We start from the raw sequence: 27,424 nt of genomic DNA, 5'->3' as shown, positions 1-27,424 counted from the left end.
CCCTTCAAGGACTGGCAGGTGGACTTCACACAAATGCCTAAAACGAAGGGAAATTTCAGATTCTTGTTGGTCTTCATGGATGCTTTTTCTGGGTGGGTAGAAGTGTACCCCACCAGGACTGAAAAGGCAACTGAGGTGGCAAAACTGTTGCTTAAAGAAATAATTCCCAGGTTTGGACTTCCCCAAGGCATTGAAAGCGACAGTGGACCATCGTTCACTTCAGAAACCTCCCAGAAGGTCGGACAGACATTGCAGATACAATGGAAATTGCATGCATCTTGGAGACCTCAGTCCCCAGGAAAGACTGAGAAAATGAATCACACCATAAAGAAGACCTTGGCAAAAAAAATGCCAGGGAACACATTTAAAATGGGACCAGGCACTCCCCATTGCTTTTCTCTGAATCAGAGTGGCACCCAGAAGTGGGCTTAAACTGAGCCCTTTTGAAATAGTTTATGGGAAACTCTTCCGAATTTCTATTTTGGGTACACCCCCTCTGCATTTGGAGCACAAGGCACAAATTAAGCAATATGTACAGCAGTTAGGGCAGACACCAACCATTTTGTACAAGTTTGCTCATTGCAGGTCTGTCTACCCCTCTGACGAGCCCCTGAACCCATTCCAGCCAAGGGACCAGGTCCTACTGAAGACCTGGAAAGGCCAAAGCCCTGAACAGCAGCTGTCTGAACAATGGACTGGTCCCTATGATGTCCTGTTGACACTCATTCCTCCCTGAAGCTGATGGGAATTCAGCCCTGAATTCACCATTAATGGGTAAAACAGGCACTGCCTAAGGCAGATGCAGACCCTACTACTGCAGCTGAGGCAGAAAGGGAAAGCTGGACCTGCACTGGAGAAGAAGGTTTGAAATTCCACTTCAGGAAAGAGACAACAAATCCCAGTACAGGGTGACAGTGTTTATCATGTCTTGCAAGTGTTCGTAAAGCTAGGGACTTTTAGCTGCCACGTACTGAGTTTAAGTATAGACCTTCCCAATGTGGGAAAGGAACCAGGATTAAAAAGGAATGATGGTTAAATCTGGATGAGTAGAAATATGTATAAAGGATGTGAAAGTTTTAAACCTGGAGTAAAGGAAACCTCAAGTACTTGTTTTCTGGTTTCATGGGAAAAGCACATTTCTCACATTGGTTCTGTTTCTGATCGGAAACCTGTATTTAAAGACCTAGAAAAGGTCGCTGTAACCGGTTGGGGAGAATGCCTTTGCCACTCGGGACCCAGGAAGGGTCAACTGGGGCTAATGAGTGCTTCAGCCTGAGGCAAAGCAGCATGTCTCTGCCATGAGACAGGATGGGAAAAGAGCATGTCTCTGCAAGGCACCAATGGACGCACTGGTGCAAGAGAATGCCTCTACCTGTGTATTGTTCTGGAACACTGTGTTTTGGATTTTGCTCTGTATCTGCTCTGAAAAGACAATTGAGGATTCCAGGAAAGGCTGAAACTTCACACTCTGTAGGCAAGTTTTGAGAAGCCTGGTGGATATCAGAAGGAAAAAGATCTTCCTTCACACTTTGTATCTTTCTCCCTACCTGATCGCTCCACAATTTGGCATTCTGAAGGAATGAACGATGACATAAGGTTTCTTTGCATAAATCCAATAAGACCAGTAGCTAAAAGTGGTTTTGTTAACCAGGACTTTGACTGGAATGTCACACCTGAAGGAGACATGTCTGGGTTCTGGTCATTACCAGAAAGCCCTGAGGAGCTGCGATTGGCTTGCGAAGCTAGCATAAGCCCATGAGAAAAGCCTGGTACTTTGGTTGGTTGTGTGGTTCATGGCAATCTTTCCAGGGAATGAAGGTTGCTTTCCTGAAAGATAGATAAAAAGGAACCTGTAGGCACAATGGAAGCCTCAAGGATTTGAATGAAACAGCTGGTACAGGTGAAGCCAGATGGCAGATGTGTGGCTCTGCTTCTGTGCCCCAACGGCAGACTAAGAAGTCAATCTAAAGGTTCCCTGTGTGAGTTCCAGCAAAGTGGACTTAAAGATCATAAGTAATCCAGGCTGCTCTTGGTGTATTTATGCAAACGAACAGTCAAAATTAAAAGCGGGACTCAAAGTAGTCCCTTTAATAACTGAGGGTGATCTTAAGGAGAAAAATTGTAGTTCAAGGAAAATCATGTAGTTCAAGTTCAAATCATTGTCAGTATTGGACATCAGAATGGTGCAGCCAACTGTCTTGAAAGTTTGTTTTCATTTGAAAGTTGAAACTGGGTTTATATCACCAAAGATGTGCAATTTACGGGTATGGAGGACCTGTCAAATTGCCATTGCTAAACGTCATTGCAGGAAGGACCCTGCAACTGAATGTCTTCCCAAAAGACAGTCTCACAAGCAGAGACTGGTTTGGGGATTGTTGTGTGAATTAACCTGTGTGTTCTGTTTTCATAGGGCATATATGTATGACTTCATTACCTGAGTGATTGGTTGCAATATAGGCCTCACTTAAGGAGCCCATTTTCATTATCACCCCCTGAGACTCAACTGTTTGGCTGAACTAAATGGTTGGGTTGGTGAAGGGTTTGGGCGGTCTGTGGGCTTCACTTTAGTAGATTTTCCCTTTTCTGTCTTGATGGCTTGGACAGAAAGGGCGCAGATATCTGAAAGGGGGAAATCCTAACATATTCCCCTCAGCCCGAGTGAAGCATAGTGGGCCACAAGGGTTTTGGATAGGTGTAACATGCCTTGTACACCTTCTTCCAGATAAGCCATTCTTTACCTAAGTCTCTGCCTTCATCATTTAGTGATTATGATTTAATTGTACTTCCAACTCTCTTTCCAAATCTGTCACCTTCAGAATATGACCAGGATGCCAATGGTCCAGTAATGCCAGCCTTTGGACACCAAGCCTGCAACTTCCTGGTGACAGCCAACTGACCATGATTCTGTAAGGTAGTTTTCCTTACATGAAGGACTCCCTCCATGGTGCACGCACCCCCCCCCCTTTCAGGGCAACCTGACCCAAGGGTAGGTAGGACAACATCCACCTCCAGCAGGAAGTAGTTACAAGATGATAAGACCTTCGACCATTGTCCTTTAAAAGATTATAAAGTGGGTGTAAATCTGAAAGGAGGTATTGTAACAGGGTACAGCCAAGAGGGGGGCCCAAAAGGGATTTGGAATGGGGTCCAGAACTCAAGGTGTTCAGGAAATATTAGGATGTCCTCACCACCCCCACAGGTGTGGGTTGGGGGAAGACACAAATGGAGCAGGGCCATTGAGAGCTGTTTTGCATAGCAATAGTTTTGCAGTTAACCTCTGGCATGGTCATTTAACATAATCTATAACCTTTAACTGATTGCATAGATATGTTAAATAGCTGTGGCCCTGCTCTGAGCCAGGGGGATAGAAGTAACTTCCTCTCCAAGACGTAATTGGGAGGCAACTCCCCCCTGGTTACAGCACCTGTGTGAGAGCTTGGAGATGACTGGCCCCATGACATGGGGCCATGCCTGCCCAGACTCACAACGGCAGCCCAGTAAAGCTGGAAGGAAATGAGAGTGCTGGTAAGTGTGGCCAATTGTGGGAGGAGTCAGAAATGGGGCTGCAGAGGAAGACGTGCAGGGATTTAAACTGAGACTTGGCAGCCATTGAGGGGAGAAGACCACGCGACTGGGGCAGTGGGGAGAAAACAACTCAGTCTTTAGCAGAGTGGGGACTCCCAAGGCTCTGGGAGAGAGAATCACCATGAGGCTTTAGCAGAGAACCGCCACTTGGCTTTGGCAGAGTGGCAACCCCCTCCTCGCAGCCATTGCAGAGAGACACGGCAGCCAGTGAAGAGAGAGCCACACAGTTTTGCTCGAGTGGGGACCACCACAGCTTTAGAAGGAGGAACCACCATCCGGCTTTAGCAGAGATCCCCAAGACACAGCAGATGGTGCCAGGAACCGAGGGAAGCCTACCAGCCCAGATGGATTAATGGGAAGAACTGGGGGCTGCCTGAGCCATGGGCTTCTATTTCTTTTCCTGAGATACAGTACCCCAGACTGGGCAAAGGGGGGGAGGAAGGACTGTGTGTGTTTGTGGGTGTTTTAAGGGACTTTGGGATTTTGATGAACACATTAGGTCACTATTTTAAGTCTGTACAACATTAAATAAACATTTCCTTTCCTTTTCCCGAATCTCTGGCATTGAGAGATGTCTTTCCTATGAGGCAGCAGATATAACAAACCTGGGGGGTTCCTTTTGGTAGTAGTATATTGCCTTTGGCCGCCCCGCCCCCCGCCCTTGTTGTTCTGTATCAGTATCTTGAATTAGGGCAGGGGGAGAAGGGAGCAATGTGGGTGTCTGGGGGTATCCAAAAGGACTTTGATATGTTAATGAAGACATTAAGTCACTACTTTAAGTCTGTATAGTATTAAATAAACATTTTCTTTCCTTTTCAGAAATCTCTGGCATTGAGAAATGGCTTTCCTAAGGCAGCAATCGAACCTAGTGGGTGGGCCAATAATTGTGCCCCTCCCCCCACCTGTTCTGTATCAACCTCAGGCTATTAGACTCAGGCAACCAGGCATTTTCTGTTGGACTATGATGTTGTAAGGCTTGAACACACCAAAAAGTTAAAAATTATTTTCAATTTGCAACCAGTTGCTTCCCAATTAAAAACCTTAATGATACTTGTTATAGGAGAAATACATTTTTCTAAAAAAAAAAGTTTATGAAGTAGTTTTAACTATTTTATATATAAATTTATAGTTATAGGAGCAAAAGGGATCAGTGGCCAGAAATATTTGTGTACAAGTTTGGTATTGTGTCTCAAAACAAATGCTCATCAAGAAAAAAATAATGAGTATATTTGTTGACTAATGTCAAATACCTTCATAAAAACATGTTGATTTGAATATGAAAAGAAGAGTTAGTGAAGTATTCCTGTAAAAATTATAGCATATCTTCAAGGAAAGAATTCTGAGTCAAGGTACACTAATGTTCAAAATAGTTAATCATAAAATACTAATATGTACTTATTATGTGCCAGGTACTGTGTCCTTAACATGCATTATCTCATCTAACCCTCACCTCACGAGGTAGGTAGTATTATCCTCATTTTACAAAAGAAAAACTGAGGCAAAAAGAGACTGAGTATCTGCCTCAAAGCCACAGAAGCAAGTATTGGGAGAGAAGCCATCTGAACACAGGTGTGTCTATACAATTTCAGTCTTTGTCATGTTGACTTTAATGGAGAGAGAAGGGCAGAGGGAACAACGCCTTTATCTTATACTTCCTGTTAGTTGGGCAGCCCTGCTCCTAAACGACAGCTCTCCTGCAGCTCATTCTAATGGGTCCCTTGCCATGCTGTGTGTACAATGAATTATTTGCTAATCTTTAGATTTTCCAGCTTGTATCCGGATCAGTGTGTTTGCTACAGACCAACACTCATGACCAATATAACACCGAAAAGGAAGTAGTAAAGCACCTTAATTACACATTAAGCTAAGAATCTAAAGGGAATGACTGTGAAACCCTAACATAGAGTAGAATAAGGAAATGCTTCAAGGGTGAAATGAGAGGGGTGGATTCAGGAAAGTACCCGTTTCCATCTGGACCACGACCTACAAACATCATTAATGTTCCTTCCAGAGCTATTTAAATAAGATTACACTGTTTGCTTTCTAAACTTTCCTAAGGTACAATTACCACCCACAAGGCAATCAGTCAGGACCACAGGAGGGCAAAGACTACCATTACAGCTCTCCTGTCACTGTCACTTCCTGGCATGTAACTCTGGGCCCAGAGGATAAGCTGTTCCCACTCCCAACTCCTGCAGGCCTAACCCAAATAAGGTTGGGGAAAGTAGTGGGGTGGGGGATATAAAAGGAAAAAAACTGTAAAAGGAAAAAATAGAGGGTAGAAAACAAAGAGGAGGGGAAAAGAAAACAATTATACAAGGGACAGTTTCCCCAGCCAGGTCAGCAGTCAAGATTCATACCCCATTTTTTTAACTAGTGCTTTTCAACATTTCACTATGTCTGCATAACACAAGACCAACTTTCAACAGAAAATCAACTGAGAAATCCAGATAGAACCTCACCCTTGTGCCAGGTGAGGAGTCTCTTATCTCTACCCACCTAGGAAAAAGAGCAATCACAGTGCTCACCCTGTTCTAGGTACTTGCCAACATACTTCTCTCAGATCTGGCTCTAAATGCAGAATCCTGCTTCTTGGGTAAAGATAATATAAAACCTGTTAAGTTAGAGTCTCTTCTACCCAAATGCCCACAATCTTTGGAAGAATATGTCAGAGCTATAAGGAAATCTGTAAGATCACAATCACTAGTTGGATCGAGGAGTTAGATTTGCACGCTAATTGTCCATAAAAGAGGGAAGGACAGAATTTCCCCTTACCCATCAATGTTCTTTTGGCAAGTGTCTAATAATTAAATCAACATGAGAGAAATTAACCAAATTTAATTATAAATGTTCATGTGGGAACCCTACATACATAAGAAAGAGACCCCACATACATGAGAGTTTCAGAGACAGAAAGGGAAAATGAGCTATACATGGCATTTTGTGATAAGGATGAGGTAAGGCACCTTGGGACTTGTGAGGGGAGGAAGGTTCACAGGATAAGAAGAGCAGATGTTCAGTAATTAGCAGTTTGTCTAGCCCTATACAAAGGGAGAGCCTCCCTCTGCCCCCAAAATGGAATTATCTCCTAGAGGTCGGGCTGCTGCTAGGTGAGTGATCTAGGAACCCATGTGTATCAGTGTACCAGATGGCTGTTGTAAGAAGTTGCATTCAGCTTTAGTGAGTTTTTTTTCTGAAGACTCAACATGTCTGCCCATTTCATGGTGGGTGATTTACAAGCACACCTGCCCACACCAAGCTGAGTGTTCAATATTTTTTGACCAAGAACGCCATGATCCCCATGCCCTACCCTTCCTATTGACCCAATCTCTACCCTAGCAACTTTTTTTGTTTGTTTGTTTCTCAGGATGAAAAAAGTCCTCAAAAAAAAAAGAATGTTTTGCCTATGTGAAAGAGGTAAAACAAAAAACAGCAGAAGCACTAAAATCGTCAAAATTGACAAGTTCAAAAACTGTTTTGAGGAGTGGGGAAAAAATATATTGATAGATGTATTACATTAAATTGAGAGTACTCTGATGGTAACTGAAGATTAAACATGTAAGAATAAATACATAATTTTTAATAAAATTCTGGTTTTGGGGAGTCCTCCCTTGCAGATAAGTCATAAAATGTTCTCTCTGGCAATAACTCATCATGGTCAAGGACCCTAATTTAAATTCTTTCAGAGAAAAGGAAAAGTTTCTTATAAGCCTTCAGGGTCTCAATTGCATTCAGCTTAAAATAATTAACTTGCCAAAATGGCACATCTTGGGGAGGCCTGTTCTAAACCTTTTTGGTGCAACTAAATTTTGCCACTACTGTGTTATAGTTAAATTTAAATATTAATAAATCAAGTTAATAAAGTGCTTTCACGAGGACACCATTAATAAAAGTTAACTTGAAAAATATACCAACAGCAATATTCCCAACCACAAAGGTAAACAACCACCTTTCACTCAGGAGAAATAGTAACTGAATATTAATATCTGAAATTGCAATCTTCAATCAATATCACAGGAATTTTCTTAAGTTTTTACATATAACATGTTAAAAATTACTGAACTATGACTTTATTTGCATTTATTCCCCTAAATTACACCATCTGTTGCAAATATAAGACCAATAAGCACAAATAACATTTGAACTAAATATACAAGCAAACGTCCATGATAATTGTAATAGAGGCCAAAAAGGTGCTACATGGGTTATATGTTTAGAAATCTTGAAGATGGGGTTCTCTTCATCCCTGAACCCAGAGGTGTGCTCCACAGTTCCCTACAGTCCCTTGTAATCAATCAGTATTTGCTGACTCCTAAAGAAACATTCAGGAAAGACTCGAGATCCACTATAAGATCCATATCCTCTTCCCGGCCAATAATATTTGCTGAAAAGCAGAGAAACAAGTCAGAAACAGTTTAGTCAAAACAGTGAAAAAAAGATAATAATGCTGCCAGTGATTATTTCTGAGTAATGTGATTAAGAATACTGGTTCCATTTTTCCCCTGACATTTTATACCCTCCTGTATTTTCTAATTTTCCTATAGTAAAAATGTGTTGTTATTATAATAATTGGGAAAATATTAAGGGAAAAATATAATTTCATATTCAAGTCATTATCACAGCTCCTTTAAATGAGTAGCTCTCTACCCAAGCTTACTTTTGAATCACTGGAAACTTATTTAAAAATATCCAATTGAAGTCCCACCCTAAACCCACTAAATTGTATTGGTGAAGAACCAAGACTTTTTCAAGCTACCCAAGTGATTCTACCGTGCAACCAACACCAACAGCTATCTATGCTTTATGGGTCCCTACTTCAGCTGCAAAGGTGAATTTCTTTGGAGAGGGTTGAAATTCAAGATCAAAACACCAAAAAGGAAAACAAAGTTGAGGGGAGGGGGGTACAAGGGGACTAAATGGTAATGGAAAAAATAATAAAGATTATATATTTAAAAAAGAAAAAATATTCTTTTGGTTGAACTTCAAATCTAGAGTTATATCAGATTCTGGTAAGAATTTCAGTAATTCCTAGAGAGTAAACAAAGAAAAAAGAAACCTTAGCTGGAAATACCAAGATGGGTGCAATAAGCTAGTAAGGACTGGATGGACAAAACAGGGCTGTTTTGCACAGGTGCAGTCAGGGTCACAGTGGCATATGCATCTCAAGAGGAACACAAGCAAGAGAGAAAAAGGCAGGGTCAGATCCCTCTTGGGCATGGCCATCTGTGTTAGGCTACTCAGAACTCACCTGCAGCTCCATAAAGGCAGGCCCTCACACCTGTTTCCACCTTCTCGGTTTTGGGCAGCATTTCCAGGCAATATGGGAAATATGCAAACTCCTGCAGTGCATGGCCCAGGCCTGTGAAGCATCTACACTGGGAAGCACAATATAAAAGGAAAGCAAGCAGCAACTTAAGCTTGTTGGTGCTGAACCTGGATACCCCACTAAATGGGGTAAAATGTACCCCACTTAGTAGCAGAGGCACAATTCACCTTCAGCACTTTTCCTAAAAGAAACAGAAAGAGCAAATACCTCTTTGTGCTTGGCTTTTCTTGGATATAAGGAGGCTTTACCTCAAATGTTACCCAGCATTAAATGTTTGTATCTCATCACTGATTTAAAAGGATCTATTTACAGTGGGAAATGACACTTAAAAATCAACACCAACCTACCATGGTTCTCAGCAATTCTGTGGCCTTCTGCCTCTCTCCCTTTCCTCTTTTAATTTATAAGCTCTCCCTCTTTCTTCACTGTCCACTCCAACCCCTGTCTACATAGCTGAGCCCATTTTGGAAAAGGGAAAACTGTATTTAAGTTAAAGAAGCCACTTGCTGCAGAAAGCAATTTTAAAAAAGAAGAAGAAAGCAGCCTTTGCACCCTCAAAGCAGTCATTTTTCAACATGCTTGGTGGGCTTTTGAATTGGTAGTAACTGATCAAAAGGGTATGCTTTAACATATCCTGCCAAAAATATCTTGCAAATCAACAATTTGAAACCTGCAACCTATTTCTCTATAGAAGGAGCACTCAGTTGAACACAAATTTAGTTCCTGAATCCCATAATATGTAGTGTTAATAGTAACCCTTAATAATGTTTTTCTGCATGGAATGGCTTACTTAGATCTCACTGAGCAGTGTTGTAGAGCTCCCTCTTTGCTCTCCAGAATTAGCCCCAGAATCTTATTGACAGCTTCATCCTGTGGGGGTTCAGATATGATGTCTAAGGAATAGGGTAAAGGGGCTCCAATCAACAACGGGGGCCAGGCTACTGGCCAGACAGCAGCAAGAGACTCCTGGGGAAATTCACTGATGGTGGAAGCCAGGGGAAGAAGAGGGGAACAGCAAGAGTCCCTGAAGCAGAAAGCCAGTGGGGGTGCCTGTGGCTCCACTGCAGATATGGGTGGAACAAGGAAGAAGTGCCATGGGCCAATAAGGTGTCAGGAGTTAAGGAACTCTGAATCCTAAAACCAAAATGATCCTCTAGGATTATGGTGCTCCCATCTCCTGAATGCCACTGCACAAGGCACTTTCTTACAATTGAATCCTCATTGCACTCTAAAGTAGGTTCATCACTTGCTAGCACCGATAAGAGTAATACAGAAAGATGTAGACATATGCCTGTGGCCCCCAGTAAGTAGAGAGGTCAGGATTCAAATCCATGTTTAACTGGCTTTCCTCTCCTTTAGGAACAGCTCTCTCTCAATTCCAAGGCCAGGATTAAAATACTTTTCTAAAATCATCCCTGACAAAAATATTCATATATCAACACAACCTTACTACAACTAAACAGGAAAAAAATATGTCAAGTTACATAAATAAAATAAACTTTCAAAGCATGCTCAGTTGTTGTACTTGTGTAAGACAAAACTAACTGAAACCCAGTATGTGCCTCTATCTCATAAACTCATTCCTTCCCAGAGGCTCAAAGGCTCATTCCTTCCCAGATCCCCTAAGAAGAAGCCTCTGCTACATTTACTACAGCCATTATTCCAAGATGCTATGGGAACAACATTGCTGCTTCTTACATGACAGCCTTCATGACACTTGAAGAGCCAATAGCTGACTTCTTCTTCAAGGTCCTGCAGCAGGCTAATCCCTGAAATCCCTCCCAAACACAAACAACGTCCTATTAAATTCTAGTTCCCATTACACATGTTATAAATTTTAACCCAGGAAAGCCAAAAAATTTAGATGTCTCTATATGTATATTTACATCTATTTCCTGACATGTACAATAATAGATTTGAAGAGAAGAAAAACTAAAGCCCATAAAGGTTAAGTGATCTTCACTGTTCAAAGAGCTAAGCAGTAATTTCAGGTTTCCTGGACCCAACCTTAAGCCCTCTTCTATTCATTGTGCCATACACAGAGAATCTTGTAAGATTTCCAGTTGGACTACCAATTATTTACCTGGTCCAGATAAATGAATTCCTTTTAAAACACTCCCTTATACCTTGGCTGGTGTGGCTCAGTGCTGAGCACCAGTGAACCAAAGGGTCACAGGTTTGATTCCCAGTCAGGGCACATGCCTGGGTTTCAGGTTATGTCCCTGGTGGGGGGCATGTGAGAGGCAACCACACACTGATGTTTCTCTCCCTCTCTTTCTCCCTCTCTTTCCTTCTGTCTAAAAATAAATAAATAAATTCTTTAAAACATTCCCTTGTTTTAGTAATTACAATAAAAAAGTAGCCATAATAACAATCTGGCAATAGTACAAAGTTTGGATTATGCTTAAACAGTTTAAAATCTGTATGTCCACACATCACTAAAAATGAAAATATAACTCAATGGAGAGAATACACTATGTAAGTGAAAATTATTCAAAACTTTTTAAATTAGTCAAAATAGAAAAATGGATGAGGGGTTAAGTAAAAAAACACACACTATACACACACAATATAGTCCACGAAAGAGCTCCAAAGGAAAATTAAAAAGCAATAAAGGCAGTTCAATTTTTTCCAAATCCTATGTCTCCTTTTCAAGGTAAATATTGAAACGTAAAACAAAACTCTCTGAAATATCTATTATGTATTATCACATACCCTCAAAAACAACCCCCCAAATCTTTCCATTCACCTTTAAGAAATTCACTCAATACTTTTTTCTTCCACATACCCAAGGTTGACCAAACTCACAAAACCACATCGAACTACTCAGAAGCTCTCCCAAACTCTATTTCAGTTTCAGGTTCCCAAGTTATAGTTGAAACAGCACAACAATTTGAATATTCTTCCCAAGCACACTTAGAGACTAGTGACAGCCGCACAAAATCATGTAATGCCCTTGAAGGATTTAAACTTATTGAAAAGTAAATCATGAAATGGATTTATAAAAAAAAAAGTTGTTATAAAACAGTATGCTATGTTACATTGGTAGTAGTCTCATACATATCTGGATTGCATAATTTTTCTTGCACTCGATTTAATCTCATGTTGTTTTGTAAAGTAGCACGGTCTAAAGCCTGGTAACCCAGAAGCAACAGATTATATACCATATGGCCCAGTAGTGTAGTAGGCTGTACCATCTAGGCTATGTAAGTGTACTCTGTGGTTTCACAAGGAAATCACCTAACAACACATTTCTTAGAACTTATCCCTAACATTAATCAGTTCATGACTATACTGGCTCCAAAATTGGTTATAAAACCATAAAACAAATATTAATTCCAGGCTGACACTAACTCACCATTAGCAACTATACTGGGAATGTCATCATAAGATAAGAACTCATCAAATACTTCTTCACTTGGGCTACATGATTCCTTTGTGCATGCATAAATATAGCTGATGACATAATTGGTCAGGTCTCCAATTGAAATAAATGTTAAAGGCTGGAAATACAGCTTTTAAGACAGACAAAATGAGAGTGAAAATAGTTAACACCTTGAATATAAAACTATACAAAATATTTCTATGTCAAAAAGTAGAATAAAGAGCACATTGGTGGTCTTTATGCAGCTCAGCTTCCTATAAAAAAAAAAAACCTTATAACTAACCCTTTTAATACAATGGCATACACAACCAGAAACTCCAAGGTAAGCCATGTGCAATAAATGTTACTTTCAGGCAGGGGTGTCTAGCCTTCTGGTGTCTCTGCACCACACTGGAAGAAGAAGAGTTGTCTTGGGCCACATATTAAATATATTGCAACACATAATCACAAAAAAAAAATCCCATAATGTTTTAAGTAAATCTACAATTTTGTATTGGGCTACATTCACAGCCATCCTGGGCTGCATGTGGCCCACAGACTGCAGGATGGACGCCCCTGCTTTAGAGAATTTTATTTTTATTTAGTGATTTTTTTTAAAGAAAGAGGGAGGGAGGAAGGGAGAGGGAGAGAGGAAGAGAAACATCAATTTACTCTTCCATTTATTTATGCACTAACTGGTTGATTCTTGCATGTGCCCTAACCAGGACTGAACCTGCAACCTTGGCGCATGGGGATGATGTTCTAACCAACTGAGCTACCTGGCCTGGGCTAGAACATTTTTTTTTAAAGAGACAGTCTTCTTGTGATCCAGTGACTCATTTGTTATTATCATAGTACTTAACATGTTATAAAATTACTTGTCAAATTGCTTGTCCCCCACTAGACTATCAGCTCCTTGAAGACAAAATCATGTCCAGCTTGCTTGTGATTATATTCCCAGTGCCTACCTTACCACTGAATAAATCTCAGCAAATACATACGAAATAAATAAAACCTCAACTATTAAACACTAAACTCACAACATATTTACATTTTCTAAAACTTCAGTCAGAAAATAAATAAATAACAGGAAGGAATTTAAAAATCCTTCCTCAGGGGGAAAGGGAGGATTTCATTTGGAATAACTGAAAAGAGCAGACAGCTCACATTTTCTCACTTTAACCTTACAAATTCTGGCAAAAAAAACAAACCCTCATATTGAAATGTCCTCTTAGTTCACTATAAATTTACTAAAGTTAATAGTCATTGGTTTCATTTTTCAATTCTCCTATTGGCCACATCTTTAAAATTGATATTAAATGACTATACTGCTTCAATGTAAGATTGGCTTGCACAAAATCAATTATAATTTAGTGCTCAATTCTAATGCTATAGCACTTTACACTCTAAACAGATTTTAGAGATCATCTTCTCAATATGGATTAATAATGAGACCCAGAAAAAGTTATGGCTATATAATTAATTGCTGTTAAAACCCAGCCTCTGATTCTCAGTCCCAAGCTCTTTCCTCAGGTAATCAATACCAAGTAATGTAAAGCCATTAAGAAAAAAAACAGAGAAACAAAAAAACCTTTCTACCACATAACACCCTTTAATCAAAGTAAGACAGTATTCTTAAAATATTTTATTTCTTTATTTTTAGTGAGAGAAGAGGAGAAAGACAGGGCAACATCAATGTGTGGTTGCCTCTCACATGCCCCCCACCAGGGACCTGGCCCACCATGTGCCCTGACTGGGAATGGAACCAGTGACCCTTTGCTTCGCAGTCAGATGCTTAATCCACTGAGCCACACCAGCCACAGCCAAAGTAGGACAGTATTTAAGACATCTTTCCCATTTCCAATTATGCCAAAACTTTCACCCCACTACTGCAAACCCCATTAAGAAAGATTTAGAATGAAGTCTACCATTGACAATCCTCTTATATGGCTCCCAGATCTGCTCTGCACATTCAGTCTGTAAGGCTCACAGGATGTCAAATCTTTTGGCTTTCCAGTACTTTCATAGCCTTATGGTTGATTCCAAATGCTGTGGAACTTTCTGCCCTTAGATAATAGATTCCCTGTTCAAAGAAAGGCTAAATATTAGTACCCTCCACATTCAACTTCCTTTCATAGAACTCGAGAAATCTTTTATTATCTTGTTAACCCAGTGAAGAAAAGATCCATTCTAGAAATGAAGCAAAGGCCAGTATTACCCCCCAGGTTTATTTCTATTTGGTAGGGATTACTCTGCCAACCTGGTACCAAAGGTAAATAACTTGCCCAAAGCCATGCAGCTCATAAGTGACTAAGTAGTAATATAAACCCAAGTTGGACTAGAAATCTAACTAATTCTCCTCTTCTTGCCCTAACACAGAATCTTAGCCTTCAGGGAGCTTGCAAGATTAGCCATCAATATGGGCCCTACAAAGAATTAACTAAAGATATGACTCAAAAGACATAACAAGTAAAATAAAATAATGTAGTAAGTAATACATGCTTATTTTACTACTATAACCCACCTTTCCACAATTGCAAAAAACCTCTTGAATATGATGTTTTCATATTTGATATACAATATACTAACTTCTCCCTAGAATTTATTTCTTGATACTATTACAAACTTAATAAAAAAAATTACTGGGATTTACATTTCAAATCTCTGACTTTCCAATATACTTAACCTCTGTCTTCCTTGGGGATAATAAGAAAATTACCTCTCAGGAGTGCACTGTTGCTTCAGTAAATAAATGTAAAACTCTTTGAACAGTGCCTGGCACAATGTAAATGCTCAACACATGTTAATAACTGTAATCTATCATAATCATCCTCACCATCATTAACATCTAGAACATCAACATTAAAATGTTACCATAACATGATTACTAGAACATCAGTGTCATAAGGATGGTAATTTTTGTCTGTTCTGTTCACTGTTGTATCCTGAGTGCCTGACACATAGCTGACACTCAAACATTTGTTGAATGAATTAATTACAATTACTAGTACTTCTATTACTAAGTAGAGGATGACTTGCATCAAAATGTAATTCATCTGGCAGAAAAATTAATTAAGCATGGAATAAAATTGCTACCTGGAAATTTAGGAGAGGTATGGAACAATTAACTGCTAATAGCCCAAATGCAATGCTTACTGCAAAAGAGAAAGGAGGCTACCTCTAGTCAAGGAAGTACCTCCTTAGATCAAACTAACCCACCAGAAGAAAAGTCAAATCAAAAGTATTTGCTAAGTGCAATTTGCAGGCCAAAAGACTTTAAGGTTTAGACAGACTTCTTTATTCATAATACAGATACAAGAATCTAGAATAGGGGACTTCTGAGTCTCCTAAAAAAATCTAATCTGGACCGTAACAGCAAGGACAAACCCCACCCTACAGAGAGGACAGTAACAGTAAAGAAGGGAAGTAATAAGAGGGGTTCCAGCCAAGATGGAGGCATAGGTGGAAATGCTTCTCTTCCTCACACAACCAACAGAAGGGTAACAACCAATTAAAAACAACAACAACAACAACAACAACAACAAAAACAGAACTGCCAGAATAGCAATCTGCATAGAACTCTGACAAATGAGTTAAAGAAACATACATCCAGACTGGTGCGCCAAGACAAAGACATACGGCCTAAATGAAAAAACAGATCAAAACTCCAGAAGAGCTAAGCAATGAGGAGATGGACAATCTACTCGATGCAGCGTTCAAAACACTGGTCATCAGGATGCTCACAGAATTGATTGAGCTTGGTCACAAAATGAAGGAAGAAATGAAGGCTACACAAAATGAAATAAAGCAAAATATACAGGGAACCAACAGTGAAGGGAAGGAAATCGGGACTCAAATCAACCATTTGGAGCAGAAGGAAGAAATAAACATCCAACCAGAACAGAATGAAGAAACAAGAATTCAGAAAAGTGAGGATAGTCTTAGGAACATCTGGGACAATGTTAAATGTTCCAACATCCGAATCATAGGGGTGCCAGACAGAGAAGAGGAAGAGCAAGAAATTGGAAATTTATTTCAACAAATAATGAAGGAGAATTTCCTTAATCTGACAAAGGAAGCAGACTTCCAGGAATTCCAGGAAGCTCAGCAGGTCCCAAAGAAGTTGAACCCAAGGCACATCATAATTACATTACCCAAGATTAAAAAGGAGAAAACCTTTTTTTTAAAGATTTTATTTATTTATTTTTAGAGAGGGAAGGGAGGAGAAAGAGAGAGAAACATCAAGTGCGGTTGCTGGGGATCATGGCCTGCAACCCAGACATGTGCCCTGACTGGGAATCGAACCTGCAACACTTAAAGAGGAGAAAATCTTAAAAGCAGCAAGAGAAAAGAAGACAGTTAACTACAAAGCAGTTTCCATAAGGCTATCAGCTTATTTCTCAAAAGAAACCTTACAGGCAAGAAGGGGCTGGAAAGAAGTATTCAAAGTTATGAAAGGCAAGGACCTACATCCAAGATTACTCTCTCCAGCAAAGTTATCATTTAGAATGGAAGGGCAGATAAAGTGCCTCCCAGATAAAGTCAAGTTAAAGGAGTTCACAATCACCAAGCCCTTAGTATATGAAATGTTAAAGGGGCTTATCTAAGAAATAGAAGATCAAAAACTATGAACAGTAAAATGACAACAAACTCACAACTATCAAGAACTGAACCTAAAAAACAAAAAGAAAAACTAAGCTAACAACTAGAACACAACAGAATCACAGAAATGCTGGTCACATGGAGGGTTGTCAGTGGGGAGGGGGACAGAGAGAGTGGGGGGAAGATATAGGGAATAAGAAGCATAATTGGCACACATAAAATAGATGGGGTAAGGTTAAGAATAGTACAGGAAACAGAGAAGTCAAAGAACTTATATGTACAACCCATGGACATGAACTAAGGGGGGCGGGGGGATTGCAGCTGAAGCTGGAGAGTGGGGAAATGCAGGGCAGAGGGGGGATATGGGAGACAAAAAATGGGACAACTATAATATCATAATTAATAAAATATACTTTAAAGAAAAAGAAAGGAACTAATGAATCTAAGGGCACAGCAAGTGAACTGGGGGCTGTAATTCTTAGACCTGTGCGGATGTCAAAGAAAGGCCCTTCAGAACAATTTGTAACAGCCACAAAATCAAGCATCTCAGCCTGTCACAAGCCCTTCTACACCAACTGAGAACTGGGACTATCCATGTGCTCATCAGGGCTCTGGACAAGCTCTCCAGTCACAATTTTCATTCAGACAACCCATCACCCAGGCTGCAGGCCCTGCAACCTACCTGTTGGATCCCATGAATTGTCTAACAGCACTTCACAACCACTCCCTGCATCCAGAAGACAGAGGTTTATGAGACAGGCACTTTGCCCTAACCACTTTCATTTCCTACTGTAAAAATCCTCAGAGAACTGAGAAAAATGCTGGGGAAAGGAACCACCAGGAGTCTCCAACAGACCTCAGAAAACCTCTCTTCCCCATCCTTATTCCAGGCTTCTACTGACACACAAGCTAATAATGTTAATATCTCTTCATGGTCATGGTAAAGCACTAATCAAAATATACATATATAGCAGCCTTTAAAACCAACTTACTTCTTGAGAACTTCTGCTGTTTGTCACCAACTAGCCAACAGGGCTAGTCTGACTTGACATGGGAGAGAAGGTCCTGAGAAAAAAAAATAGTTCATTAAGGGTTCTTAGGCAAAGTTCTTCATGTCTCAGTTTCTTGTTTGATAAAGAATGAACACGTATGACCTGGGGATAAATGAGATAATTAATATAAAATGCTTAGCACATTGCCAGGCACACATATTCATTCTACCAATGCCAGTAAATTTTTTTCTGTATCCTCCACCCAAATACTTCTCTATCAGGTATCCAGAATCCTGGTTAAAGGTGAACATGTTGCCTCACTCCCTAAGCCTAATTCTTTTTTTTAATTATTTTTAACTGATTATGGTATTATAGTTTTCCCAATTTCCCCCCCTCCACCCTGCCCCCCAACTATCCAGCATACCCCCAGTTTATGTCCATGGTATAAGTTCTTTTGAGTCCTGTTTCCTATACCTTTTTTATCTTTCCCCATCTATTTTGTACCTACTAATTATGCTTCTTCTTCCCTGTACCTTTTTCCCCCTATTCCTCCCTCCCTCCTCCTCAATGAAACTCCCTCTGTGTGATGTCCATTTTTTCTGATTCTGTTCCTGTTCTCATTGTTTGCTTAATTTTTGTTTTCATCGTTTTTCTTCTCTTTTAGGTTCATTTGTTAATAGTTGTGAGTTTGTTGTCATTTTATTGTTCATATTTTTTATCTTCTTTTTCTTAGATAAGTCCCTTTAACATTTCATATAATAAGGGCTTGGTGATGATGAACTCCTTTAACTTGACTTTATCTGAGAAGCACTTTAACTGCCCTTCCATTCTTGGAGAGAGTAATCTTGGATGTAGGTCCTTGCCTTTCATGATTTCAAATACTTCTTTCCAGCCCCTTCTTGCCTGTAATGTTTCTTTTGAGAAATCACCTGGTAGCCTTATGGGAACTCCTTTGTAGTTAACTGTCTCCTTTTCTCTGGCTGCTTTTAGGATTTTCTCTTTGTCTTTAATCTTCAGTAACTTAATGATGATGTGCCTTGGTGTGTTCCTCTTTGGGTCCAACTTCTTTGGGATTCTCTGGGCTTCCTGAACTTCCTGGAAGTCTATTTCCTTCACCAGTTTGGGGAGGTTTTCCTTATTATTTGTTCAAATAAGTTTTCAATTTCTTGCTGTTGTTCTTCTCTTTCTGGCACCCCTATAATTCAGATATTGGAACATTTTAGGTTGTCCCAGAGAATCCTCAGTCTCTCTTCATTTTTTTGGACTCTTGTTTCTTCATTCTGATCCAGTTGAATGTTTATTTCTTCCTTTTGTTCCAAATCGTTACTTTGAATCCTGGTTTCCTTCTTGTCACTGTTGCTTCCCTGAATATTTTGTTTTATTTCACTTTGGGTATCTTTCATTTGTTCTTTCATTTTTCCACCAAGCTCAATCAGCTCTGTGAGCACTCTGATTACCAGGGCTTTAAATTCTCCATCAGCTAGGCTGGCAATCTCCTCATCCCTTAGTTCTTAACTTTTGCTGTGTTCTTTCATTTGGGCCATATTTGCTTGTCATGGCACACCTGACAAGTTGTAAGGGGCGGGCCTTAGGTATTCACCCAGGCAGGGCAACCCTCCTTGATGGACTGACTGTGGGAGAGGGGCCAGAGAGGGAACAATGCAGCTTGCCTGCTGGTCTCTAGCGCACTTTCCAACAGACTCTCATGTCATACTGGAAGTATATCCCACTGCAGCAACCCCAGCCTTAGCCCACAGTCAGCTCTGAGTCTCCGTTTTCCCCTTAAATCAGTCCCTCCCCGACTGCTCTGCTGATCTGGGTAGTCAGCCCCTCACCTCAGCCACCCTACCACGGTTTTTCTGAGTCAGATGGCTCAGTCCACCTTACCATACCAGTCTGGTTGTTCTGGTTGATTTTTTCTTTAATTCCTTGGCTGTTGGAGTTCCCTGCAGTTTGATTTCTGGTGCTTTTGGTTGTTTATTGATTTTAGACTGGTTGTTATCCTCCTTTTGGTTGTGCAAGGAAGCAAAGGGTTTCTACTTATGCCTCCATCTTGGCTGGAAGTCTCCATAAATTAGCCTAATTCTTTACACAGAATCACAGCCAAGAACCTTTGTTTAGTGATATTTTGATCTAACAAAGGTTCAGAAAAGACTGCTTCAAAGTATAGGCAAGTTCAGAACTCTATACCTCAAAGAAAACCATTCAGGATCGAAAGACTTGGAGTCCAGCCAAATATGGAGAGGTGGAGCACTAAATTTTTCCTTATCATGAGTGGACAAGGTAGTGCTCAGTAAGTTTGAAGGAGCTGGAGACAAGCTACCAGCTCAGGGACAGCATATGGCCTTGAACGAACAGTGCATGCCTGAAGAAAGAGTTATCTAAAGTTAACCTCTTTGGTTAGTCCCTAGTCTTATTAGTTTTCCACTGTAGATCAAATACTAAAGATTCTTATGTAATTACTCTAAGCCTCATAATCTTTTAAAACTACACATATTGTTACAGTAAGATGTTAAATTTTATCTAAAGTTACCTTTTCCTTAAATATTGAAATAGCTTTGATTACTCATCTAGAGGTACATTTATTATTATTCAACTTTATTTCTATAATACACATTTTACTACTACATACAGTCTTTTACTCCAATTTTTCTGGCTCAAAGCAGTCCCTCTTTCTTGTTGTTAGTGAAGGACAGCGTTGATCAGTCCTTAGACAATGGAAAGACAAGAATCTGAGGTCTAATCCTAACTCGGGCGCTAAGTTGCTGTGTAACCTGGGGAAATCACACTTTTTCAGTCTCCTTTCTTACCCTACATAACGGTGGTTAACAACTTTAGTTATAAAATCACAACATGTATGCCAAGGGAATATCTTTTCTTTTCTTTTTTTTTTTTTTTTAGTGGTTAATATGAGCACAAAAACAGTAGGAACTATATCACACAGAACTGGACATATTATTTTCTTCCCCTGAAATGGGTATATTCCAAGTTCTTTAAACCTGAAATTGCAACAAATCATTTCATTTCCTATATTGCAATTTATCTGTCATATATATACTATCCAATTCTCCCCTGACAATGCCTTACTACTACTCAGCTAAGAACCAGTACAACATAACATTTTATTCCCAATTCTACAGACTTCTACAGTTTCCAGACAAGTTTTCTGCAAGACAATGAACCTCAGTAACTAAAGGGCTGTTTTATGGAACCTAGAATAAGCTGAAAAGAAACCAGTGAAATTAGTAAAAATAAGAAAAAAAAGGCCATAAAATTAAAATTCTGAAACAAAGTAATATGGCTTAACTAATCTAACCTTAATAACTCAGAGTCCATCTTTTTCATCTATGCAAGTCTTTACCAAAAACTTGTCTTCCAACCATGGACAAGTTAACTCCTCTTGACCATGACTAACACTCAACTATTTAAAGATAAATGCTTTGTCCTCTAGGCATCAAGGTACAACTCCAGAACCTTGAATTGGTACTTGCTTAAATGTCTGACTGTAACAGGGAGCAGCCAAGAGGGGGGCCCAAATAGGATTTGAAATGGGGTCCAGAACTCAAGGTGTTCGGGAAATATTAGGATGTCCTCACCCCACCCCACCCCCGCCCCCACAGGTGTGAGTTAGGGGAAGGGACAAATGGAGCAAGGCCATTGAGAGCTGTTTTATACAGCAACAGCTTTTTGCAGCTAACCTTTGGTATGGTCATTTAACATATCTCTAACCTTTAACTGGTTACATAGATATGTTAAATAGCTGTGGGCATGCTCTGAGCCAGGGGAATGGAAGTAACTTCCCCACCAAGACATAACTGGGTAGGGGGTGGGGGGGTCCCCCAAGTTACAGCACCTGCGTGGGAGCTTGGAGAAGATGGTCTCCATGACATGGGGCCACACCTGCCCAGACTCACGATGGCAGCCCAGTGAAGCTGGAAGGATATGAGAGAGCTGGCAAAGTGTAGCTGATGGTGGGAGGAGTCGGAAACGGGGTTGCAGAGGAGGACTGGCACGGGGATTAAAACTGAGACTCGGCAGCCATTGAGAGGAGAGAACCACCGGTTTTTAGCAGAGTGGGGACTCCCACAGCCCTGTGAGAGAGAATCACCATGTGGCTTTAGCAGAGACCCCCTCCTTGCAGCCATGGAGGAGGGAGAACCACGCAGCTTTGGCAGAGGGGAGACTCTGGCGGCCATTGTGCAGAGAGGACCATATGGCTGGGGCAGTAGAGAGAGAACCTCTCAGCTTTTTCAGAGTGGGCACCACCACAGCTTTAGAAGGGGGAACCACCACCCAGCTTTAGCAGAGATCCCCAAGACACAGCTGATGGTGCTGGGAATGGAGGGAAGCCTACCAGCCGAGAAGGATTACTAGGAAGAACCAGGGGCTGCCTAAGCCACGGACTTCTATTTCTTTTCCTGAGATATGGTACCCCAGACTGGGCAAAGGGAGGAAGGAAGAACTGTGTGTGTTTGTGGATGTTTTAAGGGACTTTGGGATTTTGATGAACACATTAGGTCACTTATTTAAGTTTATATAGCATTAAATAAACATTTTCTTTCCTTTTCACGAATCTCTGGCATTGAGAGACGTCTTTCCTCTGGCGATGGACATAATGAACCTGGGGTGTTCCTTTTGGGTAGTAGTATATTGCCTTTGGCCCCCCGTGGGCCCCCCCCCTTGATGCTCTGTAACATGGCCAGATCTAAACCACTTCCTAAGGAAACTCTAGGCCTACCTGCAGGTGGGAAGGACCTTACCATGTCATATTCTTCCATATGTAAAACACCAATATTAACCTTACTATTACAAATACCAAACAAAGTAATCTACAATTCCAACTTGCCTGCCCTCCTGGCAGACACCAGCTTGAAATAAGTATTAGAAAAGGAAAATCCACAAACACTAGCTATTTAATTCTCTAAAGTCTCCACCTAACAAAAAGTATGCTTTCACTGTCCATTAGGGAGTAGTAAGAGTGTCCTAAAAAGATGACTCTGCTTTCTTGAAAAAACTACTGTGGAACACATTGTGCATCATATTATTCTGAGTCTGTTGTTTAAGTTATTCCACTGAGAGTTTAGTACTAATAAAATGGTGCACTCACCTATCCACTTTATCTTGACTGTCAGGAAGGTCAAAGATGAATTTTATGCCCTTCTGACAACAGCCATCCTTAGCTTTGGTTTTAGTACACTACCTGCATCTTTCCATTGCCTTCCCTGCAGATTCGTTTCTTTTATTCTTTGTATGATGGTCTAGTGATGTATTTTTTTTACTAAAGCCACCTCAAAATTATTTTGGAAATGAGCAAAGGACATAAATAACCTAATAACTTAATTTCCTTTCTTTTTACTATTTTTTTCCTCAGTGTCCCCCCAAACTGCCCCTTTTCTGTATTCCTGTGCATGCTGTTCACTCCTAACAGTCCCTGCTATTTCTAGCATTAAATGACTTCTCCCAGACTCTTAAGGTTGAATGAACCATTCATTCAGCATCTAATATATTTTTACAATACTGATTTTTGCACATGCATTATCTTTTCGTGTACATTGTCTTAAGTTCCTCAAAGACTGTGCAATCCTAATGGGCAGAGAGGACATCTTACATTTCTTCATATTCCCATAGGCATCAAAACAAGCTTTGAACACTACAGACACACAGTAAAGATGTGTTCTTTTAACAGGAAAAGTCAGCATTTCTGAAAGCCCACTCGGAGTTACTATCCTAAAGCAGTTTACAAACCAAAAAACTAAGGTAGTAAATTACCTGTAGCCAACAGGAATTGCATATATGTAAATACATATAAAGTTCCCAGAATGGCTGCTTTTAACAGAATTAGTGTTTGCAGAGGCTTCTAGTGAAGTTAAAAGGAGTAAGACTTGTGGGGATATTTGGTCACAAGATAACAACTCCAATGATGTACAAGGTGACAGGATTCAAAGAACAGCAAGATTTCCATAGATGAGTAAAGAACAAGCATCATCAGACAATGGAGCTGTAATGCAAAGCCACAGACTGGTTTTCTTTAAGGTAATTTAGTAAGGTAAAACTTTGGATAATGATGCACAATCACTCTGTCAAGAATAGATAGCAGGGAGAAAGCTAGAATATGAAGCCTAACAGTAAATACTAGCAACAAACTATAGAAATGATCCCTGAAAGTACAGTCTTAACAGTAAATACTAATGATGCAGAACAGACAGGGCACACTGGCTATGTGCTCTTATTCTCATTTGGGAATTTATAAATCCATTTAAGAGCCTGTCTTGGCACAATTGCCATGATAACCTTAAGGGCCAAAGCAGTGGTTCCACCTCTTTTGAGAGGTCTTCCTAACGTACAACAATGTCAATCTCAAGCAATCTGTGTGTGTGTGTGTGTGTGTGTGTGTGTGTGTGTGTGTCTCCCCCACACACAGAGCTGTAATTTAATGTGTGTGGCTTACCACAGAGGTAGTATAACAAAATGGCTTAGAGCAACTCCTGGGTTCAAATCTCAGCTCTGACACTCGTTATCAGGTGTGTACTTTCAGGGAACATATTTAACCTTACTTAACCAGATGTAGAATGAGGATAAAAATTGTCTGCCTCTTAGGTAAACATATTAAATGTTTAGCAGAATGAGCAGCTCAGTAAACTCTCACCAATATTATTTTTAAAATAGACAAAGTATAGATTTTCAGACCCCTCATATTAACTTCAAAGTCCTCCAGAGATCCTTGATACTCAGATTGGAACTCAGTGTCCTAGAAGATAAAGGCAAAGCAGAGCAGTAAATTCCTTCATCAAGGATTTATGTGGCAGCTACGAAGTTCAGTACTGGCCAGGGGCTACAGAAGCCAACACAACACCCAACAAATAAGGGTACAATGCAGAAGGTGGATGCTGGAAGGACGTGGGACTGGTGCAGAGGTTAAAAGGAAACTGAAACTCAAACAGGAGTTGAAAGCTGAAAATAATATGGGGAGCCAAAGATGTCTGGTCAGGGAATAGAATGCTGAATATGTGCTTAAGGAAGACTGTCCCCCTGGCAGCCTACAAGACAGAATAGAGCAGGGGGACACAGCTCTCACCACTCAGCACCAACCAGAAGGCTTCGCTCAAAGCTCTAAATAAGGTTCCATTTCTAACTGCATTGATTCATACTGCTCATCACTTAAATTGGTGTTAAGTCATACAAATGGTTTACATTAATATTTTAACTTCTTCATGATACTTTTTTTAAAAAGGAAATTTTATCTTTGAGAGCTCGTGTAAGCTTAGTAAACATTTAAGCTTCATATCCAGTCTAAGAAACTGGAAAAAGGGGAACCACCTGCAGAAGAGTACTCAGCATCAGAAAAGGAAGGACAGTATGTAAGCCCATGCCTAAATTTAAAGGTTCTCTTTCTCAACCTCAAATCCTTAATCTACCCACCTCTCCTACCAGTTTTCAAATACTTGGATATTGGAATTACCTTAAACAAAGTAAGATGCATGAAATAACCAGAAATTAATCAGATATCCAGTACTTAAAATTGTCTAATCTTTTTTGACTCTACATCTGGCTAATTTCAACTTCTCTCCAATGCTGGAGAGCTTTGAGAGCCGAGTTTGAATCCCGCCTGGACACTTCCTAGTTGTTTGACTTCAGGCAAATCAAACTCCCATGGCTCCAGTTTCCACATATGTAAAGTGAGGATACCCCCTCAGAGGGTAGTTGTGAAAACTAAATGAGTTAATCATATTAGTCATGTGACTAAAACATAGTACAATATGTATTAGCTATTACTGTCATCTCTATTACAGAGAAATACCAGATCTCCAGGGGCACAACCATCACATTTTTTAACAAAAATACACAAAATTATTTCATTGCCCCTGAATGAAAAACAGCACAGCTTGACAGAACACAGTACTCAGCCCCTACCTGTTGCAACACCTCTAAGAGATGGCTGTAACAAACTGGCCATGGTCTCAGCCTGCATGTGAGGTTCTGGCATTCAGGACTGCTCCTGTGATTACCTCAGTCAGGAAACTCATTTCTCTGGAAATGGAAGCCTAGCATGTGTGAACACGAATCTCAGAAGTTTGTGAAATTTTAAAGTTTCTGTGAGGTATGCTTAAAAAAAAAAAAAAAAAACAGCATTTCCTGGTCTGTGACTCCAAAGCACTACTTTGTCCTTTTCTCTTTTCTATATGAAAATCTGGTGAGGTGGAACCAAAACAGCAAGAAACTTCCGTCTCTGCTTCCCAAGCATTAGCAGATAAGCAGCCCTAGTGTGACTCCATACACATACAAATAAACGGTCCTTTCCCCTACGTTAATAAACGATGTTTTTCCCTCCAGGGCACTAGGATCCGCAAAGAACTAAATTCCAAGTGCAACCCAGAGGGCTTGTAAAAACAAGGACTCTAGTCACCACCAGTCACACAGGTGAGAGAGGGCAGCTCGGTCAGGCGTGAGGACCACATCCCATGCAGACTACATGCTCCCATTCCCCAGGGGAGGACCAGAAACATTCATTGCAAGTAGCACACTCCCCACAAGCCACACCTTGTCTCCGACCTTTGAGGCAACGCACGCCTTCCGGGACACCCAGAAGACTGTTGCTGGAACGTAGGAAGCCAGAGCACAGGGAGAGCTGCACGTGTGCCCCCGCAGCAGCAGGCCCGGCTCAGGCCCCCGCCTCTGCACTCACCTGGCCCGTGATGCCAGTGATGAGAGCCACCTTCCTGGGCTTGCCCATCTCACCGTCCCCGGAGCCCCGAGAGCTAGGGCAGCGTGCCTGCGCGTGTGCCATGTCCCTGCGAGCGCGCGGCTGAGGGCCGGGCAGAGCGAAGGCGAGCGGAGCTGAAAGCGCCGGAGGGAAGGAGGTGGGGGTGTGCCCGCGCGCAAGCCGCGTCGCCCAGGCTGCAGGAAAAGAGCGCTCCGCGCTGCCGGCAGCCAAAATCTGACTGGAGAACTCTGGAGGTAGAGTGGGAAGGGCCGAGGACTGACGGAGGCGGGCCCAGGAGCGGGGTGGCCACGCTGCAGCCAGGCCGGCCTCGCGTCATCACGTAGGCCGTGGACGCTCCCGGGGCGCCTAAGGCAGGCCCCGCCCACCGTGGACAGCCAGGTGGGCGGGGCCTGACGCTAACTTCTGCTACCTCTGGCTGTTGCTGATACGTAGCCTCAGGACCGGAAGTGGTACTTGATTTTAGCTCCTGTGGAGGGAGCGGCCCAAGAGCGGGTCAGGTACGTCACCATCTTTCCTTCCACGTTATCCACCTGTCCTGGCCTTCTTCTGCATTTCCCAGGGATCCTAATAATTACCCAAGGGATTGTGCTGGGAGAAACTAGGGACTGATCTTCCTTTAGGAGAAAGACTTGAATTCCAAATCTGGGAATCGTGAGCTTGGGTCAAAGGCTTTGATAAACAATTTCTGGAAGTTTGTTGCAATTTTTTGAGGGGTCTGCTTTGTTTATTGAAGGACACTAGCATTGCAAAGTCCCTGAATGGGGATAACGATTGGGAGGAATAACTAATCTCACCTCTAGCCTAGCTTTTGGGCTCTTCGCATTTCCAAGAGG

The 27,424-nt window shown here is 41.0% G+C and overlaps 1 protein-coding gene across 1 annotated transcript in view; it reads right to left on the bottom strand.

Moving 5' to 3' along the window:
- The window catches only part of GMDS (GDP-mannose 4,6-dehydratase), a 702,352-nt gene extending 675,503 nt beyond the window's left edge, over window positions 1-26,849 (bottom strand). Inside the window, exon 1 of the mRNA XM_045841727.1 lies at window positions 26,553-26,849. Within this exon, the coding sequence (XP_045697683.1) occupies window positions 26,553-26,654 (102 nt within the window). The 5' untranslated portion in view covers window positions 26,655-26,849. The remainder of the gene's footprint in view (window positions 1-26,552) is intronic.
- Between the last annotated feature and the right edge of the window lie 575 nt (window positions 26,850-27,424).

The sequence above is a fragment of the Phyllostomus hastatus genome, unplaced genomic scaffold, assembly GCF_019186645.2.
Source record: "Phyllostomus hastatus isolate PE091 unplaced genomic scaffold, TTU_PhHast_1.1 phas_contig_37, whole genome shotgun sequence".
NCBI lineage: Eukaryota > Metazoa > Chordata > Mammalia > Chiroptera > Phyllostomidae > Phyllostomus > Phyllostomus hastatus.
Note: the sequence above shows the minus strand (reverse complement) of the source record. Positions and strands in the feature narration are given on the sequence as shown.